This window comes from Oryctolagus cuniculus, chromosome 16, assembly GCF_964237555.1.
Source record: "Oryctolagus cuniculus chromosome 16, mOryCun1.1, whole genome shotgun sequence".
NCBI classification, from domain to species: domain Eukaryota; kingdom Metazoa; phylum Chordata; class Mammalia; order Lagomorpha; family Leporidae; genus Oryctolagus; species Oryctolagus cuniculus.
Window position 1 is genome coordinate 65,622,500 of NC_091447.1, and position 11,110 is coordinate 65,633,609.

The 11,110-nt window shown below is 69.0% G+C and overlaps 2 protein-coding genes across 2 annotated transcripts; one reads left to right on the forward strand and one right to left on the reverse strand.

Annotated features, from left to right (window-relative positions):
- Positions 1-3,311: 3,311 nt before the first annotated feature.
- GDF15 (growth differentiation factor 15) lies at positions 3,312-7,569 on the forward strand. Its single transcript, XM_051828937.2, has 2 exons — positions 3,312-5,943; positions 6,849-7,569. Exons 1-2 carry the CDS (start codon positions 5,721-5,723, stop codon positions 7,382-7,384), a joined length of 759 nt encoding a protein of 252 aa, XP_051684897.2. The 5' UTR covers positions 3,312-5,720; the 3' UTR covers positions 7,385-7,569.
- A 479-nt stretch (positions 7,570-8,048) lies between these two features.
- Positions 8,049-11,080, reverse strand: LRRC25 (leucine rich repeat containing 25). Its single transcript, XM_051828939.2, has 3 exons — positions 10,262-11,080; positions 9,067-9,831; positions 8,049-8,424 (listed from the first exon to the last, which is right to left on the reverse strand). The coding sequence occupies exons 2-3, from the start codon at positions 9,822-9,824 to the stop codon at positions 8,286-8,288; spliced, it is 897 nt and encodes a 298-aa protein (XP_051684899.2). The 5' UTR covers positions 9,825-9,831; positions 10,262-11,080; the 3' UTR covers positions 8,049-8,285.
- Positions 11,081-11,110: the final 30 nt, after the last annotated feature.

Consider the following 11,110-nt stretch of genomic DNA (forward strand, 5'->3'; position numbering starts at 1 on the left):
CACCTCCTGTGATGCCGATAAGGGAGTGGGGAGGCCGAGAGCCAGAGCCGGAGAGGAGTAGGGCAGACTTCCAGATGCTTTGCCCTCTGAGGTCCCCAGTTCTGGACAGGGGCACGACAGGATCTGAGATGCTCCCGGATGACCCGGGCTCGGGGCTGCACGGCTCTGGCCTCAGCCCCCCACCCCCCCACCAAGCTGACCCCTGGCATCCAGCAGGTGCCTCCTGAGTGCTTAGCAAGCCCAGGCGCTGGTGGGCGGTGTGGGGAGGGGGATGCGGCCGCACGCGGATCCTCTTCCTGCTGGCCGGCCCGCCCGCCCGGGGAGGTGGGGGGGGACCCACAGCTGCGGTCCAGGGGCTGAGCCGACCACTTCCGCCCCCCGCGGCCGCCTCTGCTGACTCACGCTCAGCTGCTGGGGGCCCCGGGGGGGGGGGACCTGGCGGAGGCCCAGCAGGGAAGCAGGGTCAGGGCTGGGAGAAGCAGGTGTGGCAGGACGGAAGCCGGCCGGGGCTGCCTGGCGGCTCCCAGCCCCCCCCCAAGGAGAAGAGGGGGTGGGGGGTGGGGGTGGGGGTGGGGGTTGGGAAACAGCCAGCTTCCGCTTTTTCCAATGTCATTGAATCCATAAAGGAATGGGTGAGCCACGGGCGGGGAAGCCCACTGTGGAGAAACTTCTAGAACATTCGAAGCCCTTCCAGACAGCACTGGACCCACGGGGCTGATGCCCGCGCCCCACCTTTGAGGGCCTGGGTTCCAGTCCCAGCTCCCTGCTGATGCGCCTGGGGGGCCGCAGTGACGGCTCCAGTGCGGGGGGGGGGCAAGGGGGAGGGGAAGGTTCCGGATGCAGCTCCTGGCTCCCGGCTTCAGCCCCGCCCAGCCCTGGCCCATGGGGGCACTTGGGGAGTGAACCAGCAGACGGGAGGTTCTGTCGCAGGGGCCCAAGCAGGGACTCGAACCAGGCACTCCGATATTGGGTGACTGTCCCGAGTGGCAGCTTAGCCCACTGAGCCCCAGTGTCTGACGGTGCACGAAGCTACAGCCCTGGGAGCCATCCCCGCCGGCTGCGGCCATAATTCTCAGCACGCTGTCGGGGGCACGAGCACCTGGCTCAGAAGTTAAGGTGCTGACCCAGGTGCCCACGTCCCTTGTCGGGGTCCCTGGTCTTGAGTCCCGGCTCTGCGTTCTACTTGGCACCCTGCGTGTGAGCCTGGGAAAGCAGTGGAAGATGGCCCAAGTCCTGGGGCCCCTGCACCTGCGCGGGAGACCTGGATGGAGCTCCTGGCTCTGCCTGGCACAGCCCCAGTAGTTGGTGGGCATTTAGGGAGTGAACCAGCAGATGGAAGACCTCTCTCATCAATTCTTCTATCCCCACTGGCGCCATGTATTCTCCTTTGTTGATGACCGAGTCCTGCTCTTTATTTGTGATAGACCCACTGAGGTTTTCCACTCCTGGGGCTGGCAGGTGTGACTTTTGTCCTGGGAATCTCTCCTTTCTGGGTTCTGTGGGGTCGGTATCGCCCCATGCCCCATCCCAGCTCCAAGTCTTTCCACCTGCTTTGTTCTTTGTAGGTGTGGGCAAAAGTTAACGGCCTTAATGACCTCCACCGGTTTTCTCAGTCCTTTCTCGTGCTGGTTCAAGGTTTCCTTGGCTGTTCGCTTCCCTCGCGTGAAAGCCGGTTTATTGATTGGAGCTGGTTCTCTCCTAACAATGTGGGGAGAGAGAGAGAGAGAGAGAGTGAGTGAGTCTTCCATCGGCTGGGTCACTCCCCCGATGGCAGCGATGGCCGGAGCTGGTCCAGGCGGAACACGGGAGCCAGGGGCTTCCTCCGGGTCTCCCACGCAGGCGCAGGAGCCCCCGTCTTCCTCCACCGCCCGGGCGCATCAGCGGGGAGCCGGACCGGAAGCGGAGCAGCCGGGACTGGCGCTGGCACCCGCGTCTGTCTCCGTCCCCCTCTCTCCGAGTGCCTCCTGCCTCTTCCCCGTGGGCCCATCGCTGGCCCGCGTCTCGTGGGAGCTGCGCCGACTGCGGACTCCCAGGGAAGCCTCGGTCCCGCCTTCCAGCTCCATCCTCTGCGGCTGGTGGCGAGACTGCGCCACTTCCCCCTTAATAGAGCCCACCAGGGGACAGAGAGGGAGCCACGGACTCCACGGGGCTGGGGGCGGGGCTGGGCAGCTGGGGGCGTCCCCTGCCCTCGGGGAGGGGGTGCAGGGGCCTGGAGCCCCCTCCTGCCACCCGTGGGAGCCTCGCACCCCCTGCACCCACCGTGGGGCGGCCGGACGTAACACCAGCGATTCTTGCTCTGAGCCCCGAGGTCCCGAAGCCCTGCCGCCTGCGCAGCCCGGAGCGGGGTTCCCAGAGACTCCGGAGGCGGGACGGACCCCCCACCCAGGGCCTCCGGCGTGGGCGTGGCCCTGAAAACGCTTTGATTTCCAACTTCCTCTTCCTGTGGCCGGAAGCCACCCAGTTTCTATTTCTTTGTTACAGCCGAGTCCTGGCGGGTCTCCTGCCTCAGTTTCCCCTGTGGTCTCTCAGGCCCAGAGATGAGCCCCCCCCCATAGACCCACCCACGCCAGAGACCCCCAGATGGAGCTCCTGGCTCCTGGCTTCAGCCTGGCCGTGGCCATGGCCGCGGTGGGCATCTGGGGCGTGGACCAGCACACAGGAGATTCTTCTCTCCCTGTAACTCTGCCTTGCGCCTACATGAAATCAACCTAAAGATACATTTTTTTTTTTTTTTGCACCCAAATGCACGTCTCTCTCAGTTCCAGCCGGCACAAGCTCCGGGAGGCGCCCTGATCGGGGTAGACGGGGTCTCTGCCTGCAGTTGGCAGCTCCCACACCCCCTGCCCCCGCCCCGGGCCCCGCCCCCTGCCCGCCCCGCCCCCGCTCCCCGGGCCTGGCCACACGGCCAGCGATGAGCTCATGGACTTGGGATTTCGGGAGCCGAGCCAAGTGGGCCTGGGTGCCGCATTCCGGAGCCTGGTGAAGCAGAAATGGGGGCCCCTTCCCCTCCCAACAGGTGACGTCCCCTGGGGCAAATTCCTCGAATGAAATGAACTCATGGCATTTTTTAAAAAAATATTTATCTATTTATTTGAAAGAGTTACAGAGAGAGGAGAGGCAGAGAGAGAGAGAGAGGGGGAGAGGGAGAGGCAGAGAGCGAGGTCTTCCATCCGCTGGTTCACTCCCCAATTGGCCGCAACGGCTGGAGCTGGGCTGATCCGAAGCCAGGAGCCAGGAGCTGCATCCGGGTCTCCCACGCGGGTGCAGGGGCCCAAGCACTTGGGCCATCTTCCACTGCTCTCCCAGGCCACAGCAGGGAGCTGGATGGGAAGTGGAGCAGCCGGGACTTGAACCAGCGCCCATATGGGATGTTGGCGCTGCAGGCGGCGGCTTTACCCGCTGTGCCACAGCGCCGGCCCCGCTGTTATCTTTTAATTGCATCTTTGTGAACTGTGGGAGCAGCCATGCGGGACACGGCGGGTGCGCCGAGTGCTGAGCCACGGCCTCTCACACGGTTCCTTTTCGGTGAATTTTAAGTGGCCCCAGTACCTGGGTGGTGAGAGGTGACAGAGAGGTGGTTCCGTGTCCCCGGGGGGACCCAGGCGCCCCGCAGGGCTCCAGGAGGCCTGGGTAGCCCCAGCCTCAGCCCCCTCGACTGTGGAACGGGCACGAGGGAGAACAGCGAGGGGACACGGGGCCCGGCCCCCCAGGCCGTCGGGACTGAGGTGACGTTGACGCGAGCAGGCGCAGCTCCTGGGGAACCCGAGGCCCTGCCATCGCCCACGGATGTCCAGGGGACCGAGACGGAGCCGGGGACGCCGCAGGGCTGGGGGCGGGGCTGCGCAGCTGGCGGGGGTCAGAGGCCTGGAGCCCCCTCCTGTCGCCCGTGGGAGCCTCGCACCCCCTGCACCCCCCGTCGGGCGGCTGGATGTGACACCAGCCTTTCTCCCCGGTTCTCCGCTGTCTGCTCCTTGCTGGCTGCGACCTGGGGCTGGAGCAGACCCTCTGCTACTCGGGCCCTCCCAGAGCCCCCCAGCCTTGGGGAGACAGAGCCAGGCGTGGGCCCTGTGGGGTCAGCTCGGGGCCCGAGCTGCATGGTTGGGAGCAAACGGGAACAATAGAAAAGACTTCCTGGAGGAGGGGCTTTTGAGTGGGGCGTTGAAGAATGAATAGGAGTTCCCCAGCTAAGGCCGAGACGCCCTGTGACCCCCTCTCCCCTGGCTGGGATCTCGGTGTTTGTTTTCCTGGTGGGGAAACTGAGGCGCAGTGGGCTGACATGATTTGCCGGAGCCGGGCCTTTCTGGGTTTTGCTGTTGTATCTTTAACCCTTTGATTCCAACCAGACTGGGGAGAGAGGGTGTCCCGGGGAGCGAGGGGCAGTGGGGGGCTGAGCCCGCAGCGGGGGTGACGCCCCCTCTGTGGAGGAGGGCGCTGGGGTTCAGAGACCTGCGCCCCGCATGGGACAGGCCCGGACCCTGCTCCCTGTCCCAGCTCCCTGGGGGGCAGCAGTGACGGCCGAGTGCCTGGACCCCCGCCGCCTGCCCGGATGACCCGGATGGAGCTCCTGGCTCAGCCCTGGCCGCGGTGGGCATCTGGGGAGTGACCCAGTGGGTGGAAGACCTCTCTCCCTCCCTCTCTGTCTCTCTCTCTGTCTCTCTCTGTCTCTGTCTCTCTCTCTCTCTCTCTCTGCCTTTCAAGTAAATAAATACTGAAAACCAACAAGAAGCCCCTCGCCCGCAGGCCGTGGGAGCAGGACCCGTGCGGCCGCCTCTGGTCCCCGCGATCGATCTCCCGCGGCCTCCGCGCCCGGCCAAGGCCACTGGGATTACTCAGCCCCGCTGGCTGCACCACGCGCCTGGCCCCCACCCGCTCACACAGTGCCGGCCCCCCAGCCTCTGCCCCCGAGCAGACTGGGTCAGGGTGAGCAGGTGCATGTCCTGAGCACCTACTGTTTACCCAGAGAATCACACGGCAGGGCCAGGGCCAGGGCTGGGGCTGGGGGTGGTGGTGATGCAGTGCGGGGCGGGGTTGGGGCCTGGGCACCCCCGCCCCGTGCTCTGCCTGGCGCCGGGGCCCGGAATCGCGAGGGTCCCAGTGCAAGGGGTCCCAGCACCTGGTGGGGGCGACGCCAGCCCTCCTTGCGCGGAGCTCCCGGGGCCCTAAATTCCCTGCCACCTCCTCCCGGGGCTCCACCCACGCCCTGGGCCCTGGGGCAGCCTCTTCCCTGCCCAGGCTCTGGGACCGCCCTGGCCGGAGAGGGCTGCAGGTCCCGGGCAGAAGGCACCATCAGAGGGGGCTTCCTGGAGGAGGGGCTTTTGGTGTGGGGTTTTGGAGAGAGCTTAGGAGCTCTGCCAAGCCTGGCCCTGTCTTTGCTCTGCCTCCCACCCAAAGGTCCCAGGGCTGGTTTTTTTCCGTAGCCGGAAGGACTGGTCCAGGCTGGCTGGTTGCGGTCCTTTCTCCCCGGGGCAGTCTTTTGATCCCAACTAGGGGACCGGGAAAGGCGGCCGTGGCTTCACCTCGGGTCTGGACTTGGTGACCCAGGAGGCTCGGCCATTGTCCCCTCCTACAAAATCCCGCCACCCCCGCCGCTCCCATTGGAGCGCGTCCCGGGCCCTCGTGGCGGCCTGACCGGCGGGCGGGGGCGGGCGAAGTCCGGGGCTATAAAGCGCCGCGCGCGGGGCCCGGTGGCCACTGTGTCCCCTGGAGAGAGCGCGCCAGCCATGCCCGGACAGGGGCCGCCGCCGCCGCGCGCTCAGCTCCTGCTGCTGCTGCTGCTGCTCCTGCTGGCCGGGCCCGCGCCGGGCTCGCCGGGACCCCCGGAGGCCAGCGCCCCCGCGGACGCCGCCCGCTTCGGAGAGTTACAGGAGCCGGACCTGCTGGCCCGGCTGCGCGCCAACCGGAGCCGCGAGCTCGGGGCCGGCCCCGGCATCCTCCGCGACGAACGTGAGTGGCTCCGGGGAGACCCCCGCCCCGCGCCCCCGTGAGTCGGGTTGGAGGCGGCCCCGCCCCCCGGCGGGCCCCGCCCCCAGGCTGCAGGTGCAGGGAACGGAGCCCCCCAGGGACGCCCCGGGTTCGGATGGGGTGGGCGCTCCTGGGGGGGGGGGGCTCCGCGGCCGGGGCGGGGGCGGGACGAGGAGGCGTGGCCCCTGCCCCCTCCCGGGAGGGCGGATCTGGGGTCCGGAGTTTGCCGCGCCACGGGCAGAACTCGCCGGAGCTGGTTCTGAAACCTGACGCAATCGGCTGTCAACTGCGCGAGTCACGTGGGAAGGGTGGCAGGGGCGCCTCCTCCAGGGTGCCGCCCGGGCTGCGCCAGGACCCAGGAGGTGCTCAGTGGGGCTCGGGCTAAGGAGGGCGCCCCTCTCTCCTCCTCCCCGCCCCCCAGGCTCCTGGGAGACCCCCTAGAAGGATGGGCTATACCAGCGCGGGGGGGGGGTGTCCCTGCCCCAGGACTTCCTGAGCGTTGTGGAAAATGGAACGAGCGGAAAAGTTTATTTTTTGGTGCAAAAGCAAAAAATAAATAAATAAAAGTTGCCATCCGTGCCTAGGCAGGCGTTCAAAAAGTTCCCGGAAAAGCCTGCGGCGGGGCGCGAACCCGGGATGCTGCGGTCCGGGCCCAGCGTCTCCCCCGGACGCATTTTTCCATGCAGTTTTTGAAGGCCCCTCTCGGGTGCTTGAATTTCCAAGTTTTGGGTTTTATTGATTCCTTCATTTGTGCACCGGTGACTTCCGTTTTCCGAACCCTTTCTGGAGTCCTGGGGGTGGGGGCGGGGCAGCAGCTTGTGCTAAGGCCCTGGGGTGCGGTGCCGCCGAGTGACGCCTCCTCTCTCTCTCTCTCTCTGCTCCCACAGGGCGGGTCTCCCTCCCGCGGGCCGCCGCGACCCCGGCCATCCCCGAGACGTCGCGCGTGCACCGCGCCCTGCTCCGGCTGTCCCTGACGGCGCCCAGGACGAGGGGCGGGACCCGGCCGCCGCCCCTGCCGCGGTGGCGCCCGCGGCCCCTGCGGGAGCTGCACCTGCGGGCCCACGCCGCCAGGGGGCGCCGCAGCGCGCGCGCCGAGGACGACTGCCCGCTGGGGCCCGGGCGCTGCTGCCGCCTGCACCGCGTGCGCGCGTCGCTGGACGAGCTGGGCTGGAGTGACTGGGTGCTGTCCCCGCGCGAGCTGCGCGTGGGCGTGTGCGTGGGCGCGTGCCCGCACCTGCACCGCGCGGCCAACACGCACGCGCAGATCAAGGGGCGGCTGCACCGCCTGTGGCCCGACGCGGTGCCCGCGCCCTGCTGCGTGCCCGCCAGCTACGAGCCCCTGGTGCTGCTGCACCGCACGGACAGCGGGGTGTCGCTGCGCACCTACGAGGACATCCTGGCCCGGGCCTGCCACTGCGTGTGAGCGCGGGCCTCGGCGCGGCGGGCGATGGGCGCGCCCTCGGACGGCTCCGCCCGCGCCCCTGCCCGCCGCTGGTCGCTATTTATGTCTTTATTTATTACTAATTTATTGGGGTGCTGTCTGGGGGCGGGGTTGAAAGATCGTGTATTTATTGAAAATGCATTTAAAATAAACGTGCCCGAAGGCTCCCCGCGGTGTGCTGGCGCCGACCTGGGTGGGGGGCGGCCCCAGGCTCGGAGGACCGGGCGCTCTGTTCCCCCCTCCCCGTGCTCTCCTCGGCCAGCAGGGGGCGTCCCTGGCCCTCCCACGTGTCCCTGCCTCTCGGAGCTCCTCCAGGGTTGGAGGGCAGGGGTGCACCTGCACCTGTCTCTGTCACCAGCCTGCCCCCAAGGAGCCCAGGGCACCTGCACCTGGCCTGACGGAGTCCCACCTTCCTGGGGCACCTCCTCCCATGAAAACCACGCCTCCGGTCTTTCATATAAAAAGAGCAAGGAGGAACCAATAAGAGGGGGACACTGTTTCCAAGCACTGGGCTGGCGATGCAGGCGCAAGGAACTGTGGGGATGGGCAGGGCGGGGCCTGGGGGCTGGGGACGGGGCTGAGGATGCAGCCTTGGGAGCTGGGCAAGCCCCCCGGCCCCCCACTGGAGGAACCCGGAGCTGGCAGCCTTGTCCGATTCAAAGTATTTATTGAGCACCACCTGCACACAGGCGGGTGATGACGGGGCCCCGGATCCTCTCGGGGTGGAGGGGGAGGGTCTCCCCTCTTCCCTCCCTCACAATGGAGGGGCAGAGCGGGGTGGAGGTGGGGCTCGGGGGGCAGGCTGCGTACCCACCCCTCAGCTGGGAAGACCCGGAGCACCTGCCCCCAGCTCAGCGGCCCGGCGGGCAGGGGACGGGAGGGGTCAGCACCCCGCCACCGCGTATTCGTCTTCGTCCAGCGAGGCCTGCGCGAGGGACCCCAGGTTGCCGTACACGGGCTGGGGGGCGGGGCCGCGCCCCTGATAGTTCACGTAGAGGTCGCCGTCGTCCGCGGGGGGCGCCCTGTGGGGACGGCCGGAGCCCTGAGCGCGGGCATAGCGGCTTGGGGAAGACCCTGCCGGGTCAGCACCCAGGGCCCGGCCGCCCCGTTCCTTCCTCAAACGCGCCCCACGGCTCGCTTTCCTGTCCAGAAGCCGGAAGCTCCGGCCGCGGCAGCTGTGTGCTAACGGCGGGGGAGCAACTGACTCTGGGGGGAGCGGCATCTATCAGCCCTTCACACTTTAGTGTGAAATACACGGCACAGGCTGCATGGCCGCCTCTGGGAGGCGGGGTTTGTCTCTGCGCGCCCCGGGGCGGGAACCGGCCATGGCCGGGGTGACTCCCGCGTCTGGAAGCAGAAGTCAACTTCTGCTTCTGACCCCATTTGCATCTGCTTTGTATATATGCGTGCCTTTCCTGGCAATGGTGGGGACCCCGGCCCCCGCCCCACCCCCACCCTGGACTGCCCTCCCGGTCACGCCCCTCCCCCTCCGAGACCTCACCGGGAAGCAGGGGCCCAGGGTGGGGGAGGGGGGCGTGGGCTGTCATTGTCCCCATTTCCCGGGTGGGGACGGGCACCGCCAGGCCAGCAGTAGCGCTGGGACTCGAACCCCGGCCGCCTTGGGGGCCCGGTGGGGGCGGGGGCGGGGCGGGGGGGGCGCTCACCCAGGCCCGGGCCACGGCTGGCCGACGATCACGTTTTCGTAGTCGTGCGCGGAGGGCCCCCGCGGGGCGGCCGTGGCGGGCTGCGGGCCGAGGCCCCGGCTGCTGTACCGGGGCTGCGCCCCCGAGCTGCGCCTCGGGGCGTCCTGGGCGGCCCAGGTCTTGCCAGGGTCCCGGTGGCGGCGGCGGCGGCCCCAGAGCCTCCAGGCCAGCACCGGGCCGGCCGCGGCCAGCGCCAGCAGCAGGACCCCTCCGGCCGCCGCTGTCCCGATGGCCGCCGGGGCCAGGCCGGGGCCGCAGCTGGACCCCAGGAAGCTGGAGAGGTTGTGCCAGGCGCCGGCGGCCGGGAGCAGGCAGCGCAGGGGCTCCTGGCCCGAGCAGTTGTCCCTCCGGACCCGGTACCAGGGGGCCAGGGCGCAGGCGCAGTCGGCGAGGAGGGCCAGGCCGCAGCGGGCGGCCAGCGCCGCGTCCACGCGGTCCAGCCGGTTGTCGGTCAGGATGAGGGTGCGGAGGCCGCCCAGCTGGGCGAGGAAGGGCGCGGGGAGGCCCCGCAGGCCGGTCCCGGACAGATCGAGGACCTGCAGGCCAGGGGCGCGCAGCGGCTGGTCCTGGGGCAGGCTCAGAGCCTGGCCGCTGAGGTTCAGGCAGGGGCCCCCGAACTCCTGGCTCCAGTTCACGGCCTCCGGGAACACCTCGCAGGCGAGGCCCGGGCACCCCGGAGCCTGCAGCAGCAGCAGCACCCAGGCCAGGGCGCCCCCCATCAGGCACCTGCAGAGAGAGAGACACACACACACGGGAAGCGGCCCCCGCCTCGGCCCTGTGGTCACCCCGGCCCTGCCGCCCGCCTTTATTATTGTTACAGGTCAGGCCGCTGCTGAAACCGGAAAGCGCAGCCCCCGCCCCCCGCCCCCGGCCTGTCGCTCTTGGCCGGCGGGTTCTGGCCGGTCCTGGCCCTCAGTCTCCCCGCCAGGGGCAATGGGTACTCCCCGGCGGCTTCACTCGGCCCAGTGCCCGCCCAGGAACACTTCGGGCGCTCTGATTGGCCAAGACGGGCACATATGCAAATGTGCGGTTGCCCTGGATACGCCCCCCCTTCCTCGCTCTTTGCCTTGCTGCGGGGGGGGGGTCCCGCCCTGCCAGCCCCGATGTGCGACCCCCGCCCAGGGCCCGCGTTCTGGTCATCTTTGGGGGGTCTCACCTCCACGCCTCTGCCTGGGCGGGTCTGGGGGCTGTGTCGCGGGCACGCGCGGCCGGTCGGGTGCGGGCCCCGGCGCTCCCTTGGCCGTGCGCCCCCGACTCTGGGGGAAGAGGAACTGGTGCCCGCGTGGGGCGCCGCGGGGCGGGCCTGCAGCCGGCCTGGGGCCGCCCCCGGCACGCCCGGAGTTCTCACGGGAGGGGGCGGGGCAGCGCGGGGCCACTTCCCTCTGGCTGCACCCCGGCCCACGCGGTCCACTCGTGTCCTCATCCCAGCCCCGCTGACTGCGAACCTGTACATTCTTTGACTCGTCTCCCGTGGTGGGCTTTCCTGGTCAGGGCCTCAAGGGGGCGCCCTGGTATGGGGAACACTGGACACAGACCCCCACAGGGTCAGGACGGGGTCAGAGAGAGGGCCCGGGTCCCAGAAGGCTCCCTGGAGGCGGCGGCATTAGCGTCGCAGTTTTGACACATGAATAGGAGTTTGGTGCTGCCTCTGAGCGGGAGGGGGCTGCGGGGGGCTGCGAGGGGGGCCCTGGGGGCGGCAGGGAGAGAGGAGCTCACCGCAGGCGCCAGGCAGCAGGCTCAGCAGGTGCAAAGGCCCTGTGGTGTGCAGAGGCCAGGGGCAGCGCCGGGCGGCGCGGGCAGCGGCCGGGGAGTGGGGCTTTATCCCAGGGCTGGGGGAGCCGAGGCTTGTGTGTGGCGGAGCAGGGCACTGGGGGCAAAGCCCCTTCTGCTCTGGCCTGGATGTCTCAGGAGGGGCTGGGGGCCGGGAGAGGGGTCCCCGCGGGGCGGGTGAACCCTCCGTGCTCTGTGAGGCGGGGTGAACACTGCAAATCCCCTCCGACTCTGG

Excerpts from the sequence above, each read along its gene's own strand:
- GDF15 (XM_051828937.2), top strand. The coding sequence starts at position 5,721 with ATGCCCGGACAGGGGCCGCCGCCGCCGCGCGCTCAGCTCCTGCTGCTG. Across the intron at positions 5,944-6,848 it reads CGGCATCCTCCGCGACGAAC|GGCGGGTCTCCCTCCCGCGG; the intron begins GTGAGTGGCTCC and ends CTGCTCCCACAG.
- LRRC25 (XM_051828939.2), bottom strand. The coding sequence starts at position 9,824 with ATGGGGGGCGCCCTGGCCTGGGTGCTGCTGCTGCTGCAGGCTCCGGGG. Across the intron at positions 8,425-9,066 it reads CAGCCGTGGCCCGGGCCTGG|GGCGCCCCCCGCGGACGACG; the intron begins GTGAGCGCCCCC and ends CCGTCCCCACAG.